General features: G+C 36.2%; 1 protein-coding gene across 1 annotated transcript in view; it reads left to right on the top strand.

Moving 5' to 3' along the window:
• Window positions 1–18,584, top strand: part of LOC150088436 (putative glutathione-specific gamma-glutamylcyclotransferase 2) — a 34,291-nt gene extending 15,707 nt beyond the window's left edge. The window contains exons 2-3 of the mRNA XM_090370775.1: window positions 69–110; window positions 17,186–18,584. Coding sequence (XP_090226901.1) covers window positions 69–110; window positions 17,186–17,563 — 420 coding nt within the window. The 3' untranslated portion in view covers window positions 17,564–18,584. The remainder of the gene's footprint in view (window positions 1–68; window positions 111–17,185) is intronic.
• The last annotated feature ends 2,825 nt before the right edge of the window (window positions 18,585–21,409 follow it).

The raw sequence follows: 21,409 nt of genomic DNA, 5'->3' as shown, positions 1-21,409 counted from the left end.
TAATTCAGAAAATACATATCATACTTTACTTGAATTTTTGATTAATTTTTATAATTTTTGTTTTTAAGCCTGGAAGAGTAGTCACACTAGTCCCTTCATCTAATCCTGAGGTAAATATAACTTTTCCTCCTAAAAAAGTTATGTACTTTTTCTAATGTATACATTACTGAGGGGATAAATTACAATTATTCATTTAATAATGCTTTGTTAATTACAGTAAAATCTCATTAATACAAACTCGGTTTATACAAAGTACTCGTTTATATGAAGCACACACAACATTCTCCTGCGAAAGGATAGGCTTTTCTATGTAAACATATTCGTTTATTACAAAATTCGGTTAATATGTATTACAAAGTTCTTTTTCACCCCGTGAGAAATAAATATTGTCATTTTGTATATTTAATACAAATCTTGGCAGTGCAATCCGATTATTGCCCCCGGCCACCTGGCTCCCTACTTCCTTAAAGATGGAACTGACTTGTTAGAAATTAGCTTTGTGTAAACAAAAGCAGTTTATGGTAGTTACAATGTCAAGTGCACTCTGAGAAACATCTTTCTGAAAGATGAGTTGTTAAATTAACAAAATAATAAAAAGTTTTTCTAAGTTGTTTACATGTACTCCCCCGTTCCCCACGGGAATAAGGTCAGTTGCAATTGTTACCCCAGTTCAAAGAGTTTTCATACCATATACAGCAATCTATTTTTTGTGTCATTTTATTTGAGCTGATGTCTTTTGTTTATATTAAATCTTATCTAGCAGTGTTATGGCGACAAAACGTAGATGGACAGAATTAAGCCTGGAAATTAAACTAAAAATTATACAAGAGGCTGATAGGATGGAAAGAAGCAAAATGGACATTGCAAAGGAATGCAACGTCCTTTTACCTACTTTATCTACAATACTGAAAAATCGAAAAAGACTTGAAGAAGTGCATGACACTGGAGCAGATATGAAAAACAGGAAACGAATTTGTGGTGCAAAACGCGAGGAGCTTGAAACAAAACTTTTCGAGTGGTATCAAAAAATGCATGCATCCAATTTGCCAATATTGGGTCCAATTTTGCAAGAAAAGGCAAATTATCTAGCTCAGCAACATGGGATTAGCAACTTCAAATGCAGCAGTGGCTGGCTCCAAAGATTTAAAGACAGGAATAACTTGGTTTCGCAAAATGCTTGTGGTGAGTCTGGATTAGTCGACAAAGAAAAGGCTACAGACTGGTTGTGTTCCATACGGTCCATCCTTGAAAAATATGAGGCAAAGGATATTTTTAATCTTGACAAGACAGGTTTATTTTATAATTTCCTGCCAAACAAAACATTTGCTGTTCGAAGAGAGTCTTGTCATGGTGGAAAATTAAGTAAACAAAGACTCACTGTTCTGTTATTCTGCAATTCAGATGGCAGTACAAAACTATGCCCACTTAAGATTGGTAAGTTTTCCAAGCCAAGATGTTTTAAAGCAGTTAACCACTTCCCTGTGATTATGAGGCCAATAGAAGTGCTTGGCTTATGGTCAAAATTTTTCAGTCTTGGTTATCAAAATTGGACAGAAAAATGGTTTCAGAAAAAAGGAACATTTTGATGATTCTAGCCAACTAGAATTTGTCAACTTAAGTGTGTCGGCAGCACATTCTGCCGACACACTTAAGTTGACAAATATATGGCTGTTGTTTTTAACCCCCTCCCCCAAATACCACCAGTTTAATGCAACCGCTGGATCAAGGCATTATTTATAACCTCAAGAGAGCATATAGAACCCACCTGATAAGGTACTTGATCCACAACATAGGAGGGAACAATTTTCAGCCAAATTGGAATGTCTTGGATGCTATCCATAATCTTGTTATTGCTTGGGAAAGTATTACATCAAGTGTAATAATCAACTGCTTCAGAAAGAGTGACTTTGGAGAGAACATCATCAAAAAACATGGTCGAGCAGACGAATGTGATAGCAACAGTGAGGAATGGAGGAATTTGAAGGAGCATATGGATTTTATTGGCAAAGTTGAGGAGTTTGTGAAGGTGGATGATGAAGTTGCTACCACTGCAATGCCAACAACAGAAGAGCTGCTGGGTACCAAACAAAACGATGATGTTTTTGTTACCAGCAACAGCGAAAGTGAAGAAGCACACATACTGCCATCCAAAAAAGATACCCAAAATGCATTGAACATAATAGAGAATGTGTTGGCCTGCAGTAACATTGATAAAGAAACAACTATTGCATTTGATAATGTCTGTGCTGGCGCTGGGGTTTGAGCCCGTGCCCACCAAGTACAGAGGATGCGGAAAGGTCAGGGAATGACCACCACATATCCCCCCAGAGCAATATGGCCTTAGCTGCTAATGCTCCTAAAAACTAAATAACAAACAAACAAACAAACAAACAATGTCTGTGCTGTAGTTAAAAATGCATATAGGACAAAAACTGTGCAAAGAACATTGGATTCTTTCTTTAAATTAATTAATTTATTAAAAAGTTAATGGTTTTGTATGTCTCCTTTTATATTAAGATTGTAATTCTTTTTACTGTGATACTAAAATATTGTATACATCAAAATATATACTGTACAATATTTTTATTTCCGTTAATATTGCTTTTCTCTTAGTTTATCTTACAAATAAAATAAAATCTTTAAAAAATATGTTTTTCCTATTACTGTATTGTTCGACAAGGCTTTTGTTTTTATTTTATTTTATTATTCTTAGATATACAGTAGGTATATCTAAGAATAATAAAAATAAAGGTACCAAAAAAATAAAAAAATAAACGGTAAAATTTTGACACTTTTGGGGGACCTTGTCACTCAAACCTCGTTATTACAAAACGTGAAAATTTAGATCCCTTGAACTTTGTATTAACGAGATTTCACTGTATATTCTGTTATACTTTGTAGTAATAGTTGTACAAATAATACCTAACCTACATTTTTTATTTTCTCTTTTCCTCTTTTGTGTTTTTATTTTCTTGCTTTCTTTCAGTTCAAAAAATATTAAATAAATATCACGTAATCCCAGGGGCTCACATCTGGTGAATATGTGCTTGGCACACCCAAGGTCCTGAGATGGATATCATCTCTTTCTCTCTCACTCAGGGTAGCTAAATTTTTTTTTTTTTTTTTTTTTTTGGCTAATAATAATAATAATAAACAAATGCATGTCATTTTTCTTTATCTTGAATATTCCGATAAATCAATAGCCTATATGTATTAAACTATTGAAAGATTTCCAAGGACAGGTTTTAATTCGGATTAATTCTACATGTGCATGCACATCAAACTTGAGTCTCACGATGTAGTAAAAATAAATAGTCGGCTTGTTATTGCGAAGTCTGCATAATGCAGACTTCAGGTTGTGCAGGCTTTTGACTGTGCCAATCATAATTTAAAGTCATGCAAATAAAATGGGATGTCTTCTCATTATTTTCCACACTTTAATGCTAGATTAATGAAAAAAATTGATTCCTACAATTAACAGAAAGGATTTCTTCATGCCAACAAGGAATGCATTAGCAATGCTAATTTATTCCTTAACGGCATGAAGAAATATTATAGGATTGTAGGATTCAATTTTTTTTCATTAATCTAGCATTAAAGTGTGGAAAATAATGAGAAAAAATCCCATTTTATTTGCATTACTTTAAATTATCATTTGCACAGTCAAAGGCCTGCACAATCTCAAGTCTGCAATAGAAGAGACAGGAGGACAACATTAATACAAATAAATATCCATTTATTAGTAACAGAAATATTATGGGACATAATGTTAATTCAGAATAAACTGTGTATGGCCAAGACCAGAGGGATTTACAAAGGCAAAGCATTAAGTAAAATAATGTCATTCATATCACACAGGATAAATAGTCAACATGAAGGTTAGTTAAAAAAAAAAAAAAAAAACACAATTTTACATAAGACAGTTTCATTCTCTACCACTGTCAGTGCACATATATTAATTAAAAGCTACTTATATGGGTATTATTAATCATTTCTTTTTGAAACTGCTTATCATCATTCAACATTACTCCATTGCAGGACCAATGTTGAATTTCTTTAATATCTACTAGGAGGGGCTTCGCCTACCCCCCATGCACCCTTTTCTACATAAAATGTAGAGGTATATGGAGTAAGTCAAATCCTTTATACGTAAAAGACACGCCTGTCAAAACACACTGGTCGATATCTAATCAGGAAATGAACTATGTAATTATTTACCTGTGTATTTGTAGTGCACGGCACGCTCAAGATCAAATAAATATCACTGTAAAACTCCAGAACGGTGTACACCCTCCAACATGACGGCAAGCAAAACAGTGGGAAAGCAGTGATTGACAAGTTGTGATTCCCATATTTCAACAACTGGACAGGAAGAAAGCAGTAATTGGCAGATGCCACTGCTTTGTCTACCCTCCTTGGTTGATATGCCTAGGTCAGAGGTCGGCAACCTGCAGCCTGCAAGCTGCATGCCGCTCTTTGAACATGTAACTGCGGCTGTTTAACTTTTAGCTCACTTGAAGCAAAATTTGAAATGGAGTTGGAGGACTTAAAAATCAAGGGCATGTGGAGTGCAAAACTAAAATGCCTTAAAACTGAAATTAGCATTAGTAGAGGCATATAATGCAAGAACGCAAACTTATGCAGCATCAGCCAAAAAAAAAAAAAAACTTCCACTTCATGGTGTCATGTGTTAATTTATATGTATCCCTTGCATTTTTCTTCTCTGCCATGTGTCTCATTAGTTCATCTTACATCCATTTAGGCCTAAACCTTGAACAATATTTCTTAGTTGGTATGTAAAGCCTAGTAGCTTCCAAGATAAGTTCTTTGAATGCTTCCCATTTTGAATTTGATGTTGGTAACATCATCAGTTGGTCCCACTGTATAGAATTTAAATACTGTCACAGACCATCGTAGTCGCCTTTACGAAAGCAAAAACCCTTCCCTTTACCCCTGATGGTAGCATTAGTAGAGACATTTGATGCAAGAAAGCAAGCTTATGCAGCATCAGCCAAAAAAAAATAAATAAAATATAAATAAATAAATAAAAAATAACCACTTCCACTTAACCCCTCTGTTTGTTCGAAATACCTGTCCAGCTGAGCCTTAAACTTATTTAGGCTATCAACTTCCACGACAAGGGATGGAAGTCTGTTCCACCAATCAACCACCCGCTGGCTAAAGGCAAATTTCCTCACATCTATCCTACATCTGTCCTTCCTCAATTTGAATTTATGCCCTCTCAGGCGATCATTCTGAGCAAGAGGAAGAATCCCATCAGCACCGAGTATGCTCAAACCATTCAAGGCTTTATACACCTCTATCAGATCACCTCGCTGGTGCCTAGTCTCCAGACACTGTAATTTGCAAAATTTAAGCCTTTCTTCGTAAGAGCACCCCTTTGTTCCATTCACTAATCTTGTTGCCCTTCTCTGTACTTGTTCCAGCATTTCTACATCCTTCTTGAAATGAGGCCACCAGACCTGTATACAGTACTCTAGGTGTGGCCTGACCATTGCCTTATACAAGGGAATAATCACCTCCTTATCCCTGCTAGAAAAATTCCTATATATCATCGACAATACACCATGAGCTACTCTTGCAGCCCATCTGCACTGCTCAGAAAAATCTGCCTGCACAACCACCCCCAGGTCCCTTTCATTCTCTACCACTGTCAGTGTAGAGTTGATACGTTGCCCTGGGGTTGCTGTTTCCCATATGTAGTACTTTACATTTGTCAATGTTAAACTTCATTTGCCACCTCTCAGCCCATCTGCTCAACCTTTCCAGATCCTGTTGCAGTAGCATAGTGTCAGTAGTGTCCTTGACAACCCTGCCAACCTTCCTATCGTCTGCAAACTTGGACATTAAGCTTGATATACCATCATCAATATCACTTATAAATACAGAAAACAATAATGGACCCAGTATTGAACACTGAGGGACTCCACTAATAACATTAGTCCACGATGAGCAGTGTCCATTGATTACCACTCTGTCTTCTCCCCCTCAACCACCCCTTTATCCATAGCAGCAATTTGCCTCCAATGCCACACTGCTCCAATTTGTGCAGCAGTCTTCCATGTGCAACAGTATCAAAAGCCTTTCTAAGATCCAAGTATATAATACTTGGATCCAGTTCTTTTGTGACTGCATCATAGTATCCAATCAAATTGGTCAGGCAAGACTTACCCTTAACAAAACCATGCTGTGTCTGAGCTATAACTGAAGTCTTGTCTAGATGATCCTGCAGTGCTTCTTTAACCAGTGCCTCCATTAATTTTCCGGGAACAGAAGTTAAACTAACAGTTCTATAATCACTTGTGTCGCCCTTTGATCCTCCTTTGTGAATTGGGGTCACATTTGCACATCTCCAGTCCATGGGTACTTCCCCTGAGTCCAAGGAAGCTCTCAAAGAGGTAGTTATCTCTTTGAGTAAATCCCACTTCAGCACACTGTGATCACTGCCACGTAGTGGTTCCTTTATCTGCAGATTTTTAATGCATGAAGAATCACTACTGATAATAAAATCAAGAATATTACTCCCTCTAGTTGCCTCCCGAACATGCTGATGTAGAAAACAATCATCCAATAAATCCAAGAAATAATTCCAGTCAATACCTGGGAAATTAAAATCCCCTATTATAAGACTCTTTGATTTACTGGCCCACTCTATTTCCCTGTACATTTTCTTATTATACTCATCAGAGTCATTAGGCCTATAGCACACTCCTACTCTCAATTTTGATCTCCCAATGCTTGTGTCACACCAAACTGACTCGACACTGCACTGTCCAGCGATGTCGACTGGCTTCACTTCCTTGGATTTTTTGTGTTTCTTAACTAATAGCATTGTAGGTGGTAGATGACGTTCATCAATCGGTGAAATACCACCACTTTACTTATTGGAGGCTTGAATTGGTGAAACCCATGTTTAGTCTCTAGAGCAAAGTTTCCTGCATCCCCCTCCCCCCCATACTTCTCCTTCAACCCATGCACGGTACTAAGTACTATATGTTTTTGATACCTTTCGTGTTTGGGGTTTTCATAAAAAAAAATAAAATAACCCCTCCTCCCTTCCTATCCTTTCTGTACACATTGTACTCTCCAAATTCCAGTTCTGCATTCCTTATATCTGTGTGACACCACATCTCTGATATCCCAACAATATCCGCCTTTGATGCTTTGAGCAATACCTCAAATTCATCAAATTTATTTACCAAACTCCTAGCATTGGTGCACACACAAGTATACATGCACCTGTTCCTATTCTTAGCTACCCTAACACAACCCATGTGTTTACTTGTACCACAATGACTCCCAGCAGTCTCTGAAATGTCCTGCATCTTGTTTTCCAGGCTTCTGCTCATACCAATAGAAGCAGTGCAAGAATCACTTTCACCTCTGCCAGTGGCTACCGTTAATCTATTAGCCCTTGTATCCCCCAAGCTAGTAGTTTTCTGGCCCACCTAACAATGCCTCGATAGCATCAGCAAATATTCTTGTACCCTTTCTATTTAAGTGTATCCCATCCCTGTAGAAGCAGTCTCTCCTGTTAACAAGTACAGATCAGGCTGAAAAAAATTCTACCCCTTGAACCTTGCACAATCTTTCCAGGGCCAAATTGATCGACAAGGCTGTCATCATATACTCCCTCCTATCGTGTCTGGGCAGAATTGCAGACACTTTCAAATTCAACCCTAATTCACGGCTTTTTTTCAACAGTGACCTGTATTGCACTAATGATATTAAGAGTCTCCTACTCTTAATATCATTAGTGCCAACGTGTACAATTATATCACCTTTTGTGCCCTTAAAAGATGATATCTGCTCTACACAGTCATCAACCTTTGCCCCTGGCAGACATGCCCTGGTCCTGTTCCACCTATCCTTTTTACAAAGCATGTTCCCCGTTTCCCTGACAATAGAGTCACCAACCACTACTAGTTCCGGTAGGACCAGTGCATTCTGCCTTGGGGGTTGCCGCTGTGTTGCGTGATGGGCAAGTGCAAGCTCTGGCGTTAATGTGGACAGCTGAGAGCTTGATGGGGCCCCTCAATTTAGATCCTTCCAGGGCATCCACTCTGTCCTTCAAGCTCTCATATAGGCCCATAACAACGCTGAGTTGTTGCCTGATTTTGTTACACTCCTTGCATCGCGCACACACAAAGACATCCCCCATGGCAATATCATGTCCCGTACCCGATTTCTCCACAAACATGCAAGCAGTGCATTTTAAAAGACTGTGATTCAGAGGGCAACTGCCCCCTTAGTTTTTCCTTGAGCCACAGCACTCCCATTAGCTTGAGCCTTTTGCTTTACTACTATGGTCTGAGTCATGATTTCGATTTAATTTCAATTTCAGTACAAAATTATAACCCTAAACTTGTATCCCAACACAGTTATAACACTATATATGTTTTTCAGTATCAAGTATTATCTATGAGTTTCGTTTATATATCTTCTGTATCAAGTTATATATTAATTAATTATGTTACGTTTGTAATCTAAGTCATTATATGTATTTAATTAAAAGTACAATTTAATTGACAACGAAGTTTAACAAAATTAATAGATTTTACTGATTAATTTACAATATTATATTATATACTGTACTATACTAAGCTTAAGCTATCTTGTTCGGGATATAACGTTGTGTCGTATAACAATGGCGGCAAGTTATGAACAGTAAATCTACCGTTAAATCTGTATGGATGCTGTTCTGCATCCATACAAAGAGATGGATGCAGAATGGATGCCCGGAGCCAGAATGAGGGCATAGCAAATGAGGCACCTGTCTTGGGCACAAAGTCTGAAAAGGCACAAAATTTTAAAGGATTTAATAGCTGTAAACTATAATATGATATAATTAGTTGTAGTTAGGTGGCACACTTCTGAATAGCTGCAAACTTCAGAATAGTTACCTCAAGTATAAAAATACCTCATCATGGCTCTGAATTTCACCAAAGTATGTTGCTCACCTTTCAACTCTTTCAAGAAGGTGTGTTTTTTATTATTTTTTTTTTATTTGTGGCCTTGATATCTGGATGTAGTACTTCGAGTCTGTCTTCACAGTTGTCTTATATAGTAGAATTAAACTCTTTATTCTTACAAATGATTGTTTGATAAATCATTGAAGGTTACTATGTCCTCTTTATCACCTGTTGGCACTTCACAGAAAATAGTTGTAATATGATATAATCTAACAACCAGAATGGAACTGCACAGAAAACTCTTAGGCAGGAACTAGGAGAGACAACAGCTGATCAAATCTGTACAGTACATCACTAAGAGAAGACAAAGTTTTATATGTAGTAGAAACTCAGTGAAGAAAGCACCTATTAACTGAACCTGCCACTAAAGTAAAAAAAAAATAAATTGGTAGAGTATAAATATTAAACAATTAGCAATGAATCCATGGGGGAATTCTCACACAGAGTTCCAGTCACTGGAACAAATGCTAGGTTTTATAATACAAAACTGTATTACTGTCATTCACATAATCATCATTTTCGTATAATTTCTCCACCCTCCTTCCCAAAAAAAACAGTATGGATCCAACTCTGTAAACAGTGCAAGTGAGAGATTTCCTACCATTCAGCAGTATCAGTCTCTGAATTGTGTGTGAGCTGATAAATCACACCACTCAAGTTTAACTGCTCAAATTTAAAAATATTAACAACCAGAATGCTGACATATGAATGCTAATAATAAAACAAGGTTAATTTTTTTTTGATCAAAAGTTTATCCAATGCATACAAATATTATACACTAATTCTCATTGGTTCTCATATTTGGATGCAATATTTAATTATAAATGTGCTCAAACTTGCAAGTGGCAGTGATAATTTTCTCAGTTGTGGAAAGCTTTTAGATGTAACTATTGGAACACTTTGTACTTAATTTTAAAAAAAGGAAATTTATAAACTAATACGTTTACAACTTTTTGTACTCAGGCTCAGAACTGTTTGTTTGCTACCTGTCATTACTCTAAATAGAGCTTGGGAATTAAGGTAATATGTTTATTCCCTGAGGCTATTCTAACCAGGTGGAGATCTCCATCTTTTAAGCTACTTTTGTGGTGAAATAACTGAAGTCCCCACCCACTCTTCACCTTGTGTAACCTCTTAGTAGGTAGCCAGCTGTATGGCTACTAAACAAATGAGGATGAGCTTCCTGTGGGAATAAGCTAACCAGATTGGATAACTTATTTATCCAATTTATAGTTTTCAAATCTATAAATTCTGAATTTATAGTTTCACCACTACTATACATTACCACTTATTTTTATAATTTAAGGACCATTATATAAAAGAATGTAAATTGCTAGCAAAGTTTAGTGAAATGGAAAAATTGGATCATTATTATTACTGTATATACAGATTATATAGTGCTGTTAGAAATGAAGGCAAGTGTTGATTGATTGCATTTTAATTCTGCAGAATCCAAGATCTCTCTTCAGGATATAATAATCTCCAAAATAACTTATGCAAATGTGGTTTTAGCTTCTTTAATCCACCCTGGACCAGCTCATCTGTTGCTAGGAATTGCTTGATGCCACAGATGCGTTTGGCCTTTTCTTTATTAGTATAGATGACAAACCAAAGGACAGCATTTCATACTCAATTGATTTCCTATATACTGTAAATTCTTCAAAATTCAGTACCCTCGGGGATTAAGAATACCTAGTAATTGAGAAGTTTTAAAGGAGCAAATTTCAATAAATATTAAGCACAAACAATCAAACTTATTTACATCTTCAAACATATATAATGACTGTCTCTGTCTTATCCTTTTATGTGTTTTTGCATGAAGTACAATTTAAGCTGCATAGATAATGCAATGGTCTTAATTCTTAGAGAAGAACAAACTTGCCTTTCTAACTAGTTGCTCTGCTATTGCACTACTTTTAACAGATAGCTTTAGCTATGCTACAAATTTGAAACCTGACTTTGTTCACTGCATGGCAGCTTCAACAACTTCTTGACAACTTATTTACATCTGTTTTGAACAACTTCTTTACAATTGTTTTGTTGGTGATTATCACTAGTGATCACCTGCTATCTAACGAGAGCCCAGTTAATCCTGAAACAGGCTCTCATAACAGTCTCATTTAAAATAGGACTACTATGACAGACCAGTAAACTTTGGGAGAAGTTAATATGTTTGAAAGCAGTGCAAAGACAAGTTTTTCTGCTGTGAGAATTAGACCACTGCATTATTTATGCAGTTTAAATTCTTCTTGCCAACACACACACACACAGTTTTGAAATAGTGCTTTTTTTTGCATGGATTTTTAAAGACATGCAAATGTTAATATAAGAGTGTTGGATTGTTTTATTAATATTTCTGGACTGTAAAATATTGATTTTCTTTTTTTGTAAAATATGCTGGATTTTAAAGAATTTTGAATTATACAGAGTTTACTGCATATGTTTTGCACTCTGTTAGCATCAGCATTAGTAGAGGCATATGATGCAGGAAAGAAAGCTTATATAGCATCAGCAAAAAAAAAAAACCCTTCCCATCTCATATTTCACCCATCCATTCACTCCAAATGTTTGTCTAGTTTTCCTTGAACTTATTTAAGTTGTCGATCTCCACTAAAACAGATAGAAGTTTGTTCCAACAATCAACCACCTGCAGGCTAAAGGCAAATTTCTGCACATCTATTCTACAACTATCGATCCTCAATTTGAATTTATACTCCCTCGGGTGAGTAATCTGAGCAAGAGGAAGAATCCCATCAGCATTGAGCTGGCTCAAACCATTTGAGGACTTATACACCTCAATCAGATCACCTCAAAAGTGCCTAGTCTCCAGATGCTGCAATTTGTAGAACTTGTGCTTTTCTGGGTAACAGTAACACTTTGTTCCATTCACCAATCTTATTGCCATTCTCTGTACTCATTCCAGCAGCTCTACATCCTTCCTAAAATGAAGCCTCCAGACTTGTATACAGTACTCATGGTGTGGCGTGACCACTGCCTTATACAAGTGGATAATCACCTCCTTATCCCTGCTAGAAAAATTCCTGTATATCATTGACAAGACACCATGAGCTACTCTTACAGCCTATCTCCACTGCTCAGAAAACTTCATATCTGACTGCACAATTACCCCCAGGTCTTTTTCATTCTCCAATGCCCTGAGTCTAGTACCACAGTTGGTAAGGTTTCTCTGGGGGTTATTGCTACCCAGTGTCCATTGATTATCACTCTCTGTCTTCTCCCACTCAACCATCCCTTTATCTATAGCAGCAACTTACCTTTAATGCCATACTGCTCCAACTTGTACAGCAGTCTTTCATGTGTAACAGTATCAAAAGCTTTCCTAAAATCCAAGTGTATGATATAAAAATTATTTTTTGCATCCAACTCCTTTGTGATCACATCATAGTAGAGGCATGTGATGCAAGAAAGCAAGCTTATGTAGCATCAGCCAAAAAAAAAAAAAAAAAAAAAAAAAAAACAACCATTTCACACATCCATTCTCTCTAAACGTTTGTCCATTTCCTTGTTGAATTAATTAAACTATCAACTTCCATGACGACAGATGGAAGTTTGTTCCAGCAATCAACTAACCACTGGCTAAAGGCCAATTTCTGCACTTCTTTCCTATAACTGTCTTTCCTTAATTTGAATTTATGCTCCTTCAGGTTCGTAATGTGAGCAAGAGGAAGAATCCCATCAGAATTGGGCCTGCTCAACCCATTCAAGGCTTTATACACCTCAATTAGATCACCTCGCAGGTGCCTAGTTTCGAGACGCTGCAATTTGCAGACCTTAAATCTGTACTCGCTCAAGCAACTCTACATCCTTCCTAAAATGAGACCTCCAGATTTGAACGCAGTGCTCAATGTGTAGCCTGACCATTACCTTATACAAAAGGATAATCATCTCCTTTTCCCTACTAGCAAAATTTCTGTATATCATTGACAATACCCCATGACCTGCTCTGGCAGCCTGTCTGCACTGCTCAGTAAAATTTCATATCTGACTTCACAATTACTTCCAGGTCTTTTTCATTTTCTACAACCCTAAATGTACTACCAAACAGCTGGTATGTTTCTCTGGGGTTACTTCTACACATATGTAATACATTGCATTTGTCAATTTTAAACTTCAGTTGCCACTTCTCAGCCCATCTGCCCAAATTTTCTAGATCCTATTGCAGTAGCATATTGCTATTACTGTCATTAACAACCCTGCTAACCTTTGTATCATTTGCATACTTCGACATTAAGCCTGATGTACCTTCATCAATATCATTGATAAATATACAAAAGAACAATGGACCCAACAACGAACCCTGTGGGACTCCACTAATAACATTAGTCCACGAAGAGCAGCATACATTGATTACCCCTCTCTGTCTTCTCTCACTCAACCACCTTTTTTTCCATTGTAGCAACTTACCCTTAATACCATACTGCTCCAATTTGTACAGTAGTCTTCCATGTGCGATAGTGTCAAAGGCTTTCTTGAAATCCAAGTATATGATATCAAAATTATTTTTTGCATTCAGTTCCTTTGTAACCACATCATAGTTGTTGTTGTTATTTGGTTTTTAGGAGCATTAGCAACTAAGGCCATATTGCTCCGGGATATGCGGTGGTCATTCCCTGACCTTTCCACATCCTCCGTATTTGGTGGTGACGGGCTCGAACCCCGGTCTAATCAAGAAGCGTGTGCTACGCACTGCTGCTCCTTCCCACCTGGCTACGGAGGCGCCTCCACATCATAGTATTCAATTAAATTTGTCAGACAAGACTTTCTCTTAACAAACCTATGCTGTGTCTGAATTATTACTGCAGTCTTGTCTAGATGATCCTGCAATGCATTTTTAACCACTGACTCCATTATTTTCCCCGAAATAGAAGTTAAACTAACTGGTCTGTAACACCCTTAGATCCCCCTTTGCGTATTGGGGATACATTTGCACATCTCCAGTCTGTGGGGACTTCCAGAGTCCAAGAATACTCTCATAATTATGACTAAGGGTTTGCTTACTTCCTTTTCCGCCTCCTGTAACATAACTGGATAGATCCCATCCACCCCAGGTTCTTTTCTTACGTTTAACTTCAACAATTTCTCCTCCACTTTGCTCTCAGTTATTACAAAATCATTAAACATCCTGTTACAATTTGATAAACATCTGGCATTTTCCTCCCTTAATAACTTTTCATGTGTGAATGCAGATGAAAAATACTCATTCAGATTGTCAGCTATCTAAGCAGTATCATCAACAGTCGGACCATTGATATCAAGTAGACCAATCTGATTCATCCCCTTCCTTTTAGAGTTTATATAACTAAAGAAGTCCTTGCTGTTTTTCTTAGCATCCTTTGCCAAAGATTTCTCGTAATCTGCCTTCGCTTCCCTAGCTTCCTTTTTGAGTTGATTACACACTAGCTTATATCTATCATAGGCTTCTGCATCGCCTGATAATTTATATGCATCCCATGCATTTTTCTTCTCTGCCATGAGTCTTATTAGATAATCTGACATCCATGTAGGCCTAAACCTTGAACAGTATTTCTTAATTGGTATGAAAAGCCTAGTAGCTTCCATGATTACTTTCTTGAGTTCTTCCCATTTAGAATTTGCTGCTGGTAACATCATCAGTTGGTCCCACTGTAGTCACCTTTACGGAAGCAAAAACCCTTCTCCTTTATCCCTGATGGTAGTAATATCTTTAAGTAAATCCCACATCAGTACACTGTGATCAGTGCCACCCAGTGTCTCCTTTATCTGCAAATTCTTAATGCATGAATAATCACTGCTGATAACCAGATCAAGAGTATTACCCTCTCTGGTTGCCTCTCTAACGTTTTGTCCAATCTAATTGGTCAGACAAAATTTCCCCTTAATAAACCCATGCTGTTTCTGAACTATAACTGTGCAGTGTTGTCGAGACGATCCTGCAGTGCTTCTTTAACCAGTGACACCATTATTTGATACATCTTGCTTCTTTCTTTGCTGCCTCCTTTAATATAACTCGATAGTTCCCATCCACACCAGGTGCCTTTCTTATGTTCAACTTCAATAATTTCTTCTCCACTTCGCACTCTTTTTTGAGTTGTTATAAAATCATTTAGCTCCCTGCTAGTTTGGTAAACTTCTGCCCTCCACTTCCATACAGAATTCCTCATGTGTGAATGTAGGTGCAAATTACTCATTCAGTTTGTCAGCTACCTCAGTAGGATCATCAACAATTAAACCATCAATATCAAGCGGACCAATCTAATTCTTCCCCTTCCTTCTAGAGTTTACATAAGTAAAGACGTCTTTGCATCCTTTGCCAAAGATTTCTCATAATCTGACTTTGCTTGTCTAACCTCCTTTGTGACTTGATTACAGACTGGCTTATATCTACCATAGCTTTCTGTGTCACCTGATAATTTTTATGCACCCCCTGTATTTTTCTTATCTGCCACGAGTCTCATTAGTTCATCTGACATCCATTTAGGCCTAAACAGTGAACAGTATTTCTTAGTTGAGATAAAAAGCCTAGTAGCTTTCAAGATTACTTCCCTGAATGGTTCCCACTTAGAATTTGCTGTTGGTAACATCATCAGTTGATCCCATTGCATAGAATTTAAAAACTATCTGAGACCACTCTAGTCACCTTCGTGAAAGCAAAGGTTGGTCTCCTCTAGTAGACTGGACATTGATGGCTTAACATCTTTTATCTGTGTTATATTAATTTAGTTTATAATCTTATAAATAGTGTAACTAATTAATTCATTCTGATAATGCTCCTGGTCTTTGGCCATTATGGGACAGTTGCAGTGTTAATTAATTCTATATTGTACTCATCTAGTTGAAATAAACTCTCTCTCTCTCTCTCTCTCTCTCTGTGATTTTAGTTTGCTAGCGTGAAGGTGTAGTAATCAGATTTGTTGTGGCCTAATCTCATTATTTAAAATTCTACATACAGTAAACCTTCAATTTAACTGACTAATAGGGGAGAAAGGGTGTCCATTAATACTGAAAGTCCGTTAAATCGAATGTAATCTGGGAGAGCATTTTTTATTGTTTTTAATGTAAAAAAAGCTTTAATACAATATACAGTACTCTAATATAAAATTATGTTGCAATTTGGCCTTTGATTTACGGATATCAGAAACAGTTTGTTTTTTTACACCGTAAATTTCACAAACACGTGCTACTGAGACACCTTGTTCTAATTTCTTAATTAGCTCTAATTTCTGTGCCACATTTAAGTTCACACACTTTCTTTTAACTCCTCTATCAATTGATGCCATTTTAAATTGTAAGGATTGCAAAATTATTTAATAAATAAAGTCACAATTCAGAAATCACAGAAACACTTTGTATACAACCTGACCGCATGATAGGTTGAGGCAGACTGAGACCGAAACAAAGCGAGTCGGTAAACCTGCAGCTTAGTGTCCTGAGTCACGTTCAGCTCGCAAGTCACAGCCTGCTCATATCTGTAATCTGGGAAAACAGTTATTTGAACACGTTTCCAGAAAGAATAAAAAACAATTTCCTGAATTTGATTATAAAAATAAAAGTAGGTAATTATCAAAACAATAATGGAAATAGTAATTATTAATTTTTAAATAATAATAACACTGAAGTTTTGTATAACCTGAAAAAAATAATATGGTCGAGATTAATATGTACATTACTGTATTATTATTTGTCTGGTCCGTTAAATCCGAAATCCATTAAATTGAGGGTTTACTGTACTCTGTTCAGAGAAAGACTGAATATTAACTTCGGTAATATTTTAACTTTCAAGCAGAAACTCTGGTAGGCATGTTATGCATCCCATCCCAAAAAATAATGAATGGGGAGAGTGGGAACCTTTTCTGATTTCCAGGCTGAAGGTACTACTACAGATTACATTTATTAAAATAAATTCAAAGTTCTCATCTGAATTATTTCATCAGGCATTGCTGATCCTTTGAGGCTAGCAATGTCCAGTGAAAGATTTTTCCCAATGAGTGTAAATAGTTATTTTATAGTTAAAGTGAAGCATCAAAATAAGAAATACCAAAGATGCCTGGACACTTCGATAAAATAATGGAATTATAGCTTAGAACATTACATTAAAATAATAAACTTAAAATAAGATGATATTCCTGAAATATATATACACTTATTTTAAATGTTTAATTTGAAAATAATTTTAATGCATTTCCTTTTCATAGGACTGTGTATGGGGAGTCGCATACAAAATTCCTTCAGCACATGTCAGTGAGGTGAAGGCTTATTTGGATCACCGAGAAAAAGATGGCTATGATGCAATATCCATTAAATTTTATCCCTGGAATGAGAATGATGTACCATTTGATTTGTTGACTTATGTAGGAAATAAGGAAAATTCATTTTTCCTTGGACCAGCACCAAAAGAGTTAATGGCCCAGCAGATACATGAAGCAGAGGGACCAAGCGGGAAAAATAAAGATTACCTTTTTCAACTGGCCGAAGCCATGAAAACATTGGCTCCTCATGTCTGTGATGATCATTTAGTTGAGCTTGAAAGTGCAGTAAAAAGGTTAACTGACAAAGAGAAAACAAAGAAATAAGAAGAAAAAAATACAGATTAATTTATCTGTACTTATGCTTTAAAGAAAAACTAAAATGCAAAAGTAAAAACTTAAGGCACACCAGCCATAAGATTTAACCAATTAGCCTGGATTACACATAGGATTGAAATTACACCACCTTCATACTATAAGATCATATTGTATTTCTGCACTACACTGCATTCTGTATTATGAAAGGATTTTGAAAAGGGACATTTGAAAGGCACCAGTGAAGGGACATTGTATGCAAAAAAATTTGCTTTCTTTTGTCAACTAAGCACATTTGAAGAGCATAAATCACTGATGAAAGGAAACACACTGATAGAATATTCTCTGAACTTGTCAAAATAACTTATTCTCTTTTTGCCAATTACTAATAAACACTCAGTCACATCATAATTCAATATTACATTCTAGGCCTAATTGAAAATTGAGCCAAACCTTAATTACGCAGGAATTTTAAAAAGAATTTCATCCAAAGCAGTGGTTCCTTCCTCCTCCATCTTATAAGACAACAAGGCTTTTAGTGAGTGAAAGAAAGGGGCACAGCATTTTAATAACTCTGAAATCTCACCACTTGGTCAGAGTTTGAAAGTCTATAGCCCTCTACTATGACAGGCTGAATTACAATATTTTGCCTGGACAGACTTCAACATCAAACCTAAAACTTCAAAATAGACCACTATATATCTCCAGATGGTGCACCCTCTTTGTAAAAGTGAAAAATAAATCTAGATACCTCTACATAATGAAATGTAAATGTAAAAATAAATAAATAAATAAAATAACTAAGAAATTAGTAAACCGCAGATGAGAAAACTGAAAACCTGGACATAGCCTTGTAACTAGTCTAGATGAGAAGACTTAAACTGCAAATGAGCTAACAGAAAAAATAAATCTGCTTACAATACAGATAGCAATTGAAACAAGCCTACAAACAGCATAGGCCTCAAACTACAACTGGTAATAATCTGCATAAAGTAAAATAAGAATTCTAAAACTGTATGGGTCTGTGCTAAATGTATTGACCATTATTATGGTCAAAATATTTATAATGAACTCTTATAAAAATATATATATATATATATATATAATAATGAAAGTAATATAAACTTAGCCAGCAAAGCTGACTCAGCAGGCACACTGTGGGTCTTCACCGGGATTTTCAAAATCATTTCACAATATCAAAATTAAGTATAGCATAAAAAGTGACAACAATAATTACTGTGTTTATTGGTGCTTCAATGCTTTGTTATTTAAGACATTTGTTTTAAATACAACAACAATAAACTATTTCATTTGTTAATTTTCATGTATTATCATCCAAAATGCTTGTTGACTTAACTGATGTTAAGTTTTCATTTAGAATAGCTTCTACAGAACTCTGCATTGTTTTGGCAACCTTGTCTGTGCTGCTATGAACTTTATATCAGAGTGTAGAATTATCCTGCAAGCTCTTTGATCTTTAATTATCAAAACTTTTTCCTGAATAAGTGAACCTAAGATTACTGTTAGCCAAACATCAGCCTTAAATTTAACAATGTTGCAGCTAGGACTGCAATTTTTTCAAACTGATGCCAAAGAATCATACTCAAGTTATTGTTTTCACCACTCTGCCCATTTTCATATCATTAGCAAACTTACACATTAAACTTGTGTAAGTTTGTTACACATTAAACTGTCAATATTGTATTTAAATAGCAGCAATAAGTGACTCAGCAATGAATCATGTGAGACCTCCATTCAGGATACTAGTTCAATTAGGGCGGTGTCCCCTTACCACTCTTCAAGTGATAATGTTTGAGGAACACGGTGAACTTTTATCCCATATAGTAACTTAATTCCAATGCCATTTCCCCAATTCATACAGAAGCCATTTGGTGAGATGTATCAAAAACCTTATTTAAATCTAAATAAATAATATACAAAAATAATTGTTTATAATTCTTTCAAGACAGGCTAATAGTGTTATCAGGATGGTTTGACACGATTTCTATTAGCAAACTAGGATTGCAATTCCTCAGTTCTGTTCCTCTCTAGATGATCCTGGAAATATTTAGCTCATGTTTTGTGCTCTTCTAACATTAATGGAACTAGTCTTATAGGGTTCTTTTCAATGCAATACCACTGTATAAGATTATTTCTCAGTAGTAGCATCTGTGGCACTATGGCCACAGATGCTGATGTGCCTAATAAATCTCCAAACAAAAAAACAACTTGACAATGAGGGGTGCAGTTATCCACAAACAACAAAATCTTTCGGCTAAAGTATAAAAAGCCAACACGGGAAACTTTTACCGGTCAAAAGCATTTCTGTTATAGTACTGCAGCTTCTCTCTGCATTCTCGGTAAACAGATGGTGCATGTTATCAGTAGTGGCAGTAGAAGTCGATAACGATGCATTGATTAGTTTTTTTTTTATTATTAAAAGCAGATTATTGGAGTTCGTGAGTGGGCTGAAATTTACTTATGGGTACACCCTCCAGACTGCCTCCGTCTTAGGGTGTTTATCCCCCCCACCTGCTGTTTTAACCCAATACGAAAAAGACTTCTACAGACGGTGCGTGTTATCAGTAGTTGCAGTAGAAGTCGTTTTCCTATCAGGTTAAAACAGCAGAAAGGGGGATAAACACTGACCGAGGCAATCTGGAGGGTGTACCCATAAGTAAATTTCAGCCGCAAAGGCATTACACTCATGAACTCCAATAATCTGCTTTTAATAATGAGAAAAAACTAATCAATACATTGTTATCGACTTCTACTGCCATTACCGATAACACGCACCATCTGTTTACCAAGAATGCAGGGAGAAGTTGCAGTACTAGGAAATGCGTTTGACCGCTAAAAGTTTCCCGTAGCTGTCGTGTTAGTTTTCTTTACCTTCACCAATTTTTCTATTCTTCTCACTCATCCTGCAATCTAAGTCTCTAATCCATTCTTCATAGGTTTGTGATGTCATCCATGCCTTTTGGTTTGCTCGATACATAGTCGGTAATGTTTTAAAGCATTGAGGCTTCTGGGCTTTCCTAATGATTAAAAGTGAAAACTTCTCTGCGCCAGACACGTTTGTTGCCAGGAGAACGGTAATCTGCTGTTTGGCCTTACTTTTCTTGCCTTTAAATGTGTTTTATCTGGTAGAAATTTTTTTAAAAAAAAGTCCAGTTTCATCAGCATTTAAGATGTTATTCTAATTGTATGAGAGCAAAACGTTTTTTAAACAATTTTCCTTCCATTCTTTTGTGCCATCAATGTCCACGACTCCACTTTCACCATATTTTTTTTGAAAGACAGGCCTTGAAGAGTCTTAAATTTCTGGAACCATTCATCTGAACTTTTAAATTCTTCAATATCCGTTTAATGCACAAATGATTCAGCCTTAGATTTTAAAAGATTCCCACCTACAGGAATATTTTTTGCATGCATCATTAGCCATTCCAAAAGTACTTTTTCAAGATCTGGATACTTTGCCTTTCGTGCTTGAATCGTACTTTATGCAGCAGATTTCTCTAAACTTTCAATCTTTTTCCAATCTTTCAGAATAGTGAACAGAGTACTCTTTAGGAATGCCAAACTGTTTGGCAATGTCAGTCTTAGAATGCACACCATTATCTACAGTTTGCAAAATCCTAATTTTATCTGCGAATGGCAAAGCTATCCACTTTCTTGGAGCCATACCGATAAACATACTCTAACTAATGAAATTAACTTCTAGCAGATGTTCATTTCATTACCGTACCACGAGAAAAGAGCATGGGAAATCTTAACAAATGATTTCTTATGGTCAGGTTGCAAGCTCATCATTTATTTCAATATATTTGAAGCGTTCTGTCATTTTTAAATATGAAT

The sequence above is a fragment of the Mastigoproctus giganteus genome, chromosome 3 (assembly GCF_048544385.1).
Source record: "Mastigoproctus giganteus isolate SK-2022 chromosome 3, ASM4854438v1, whole genome shotgun sequence".
In the NCBI taxonomy this organism is placed as follows: Eukaryota; Metazoa; Arthropoda; class Arachnida; order Uropygi; family Thelyphonidae; genus Mastigoproctus; species Mastigoproctus giganteus.
This window is presented reverse-complemented; position numbering and strand designations above follow the sequence as displayed.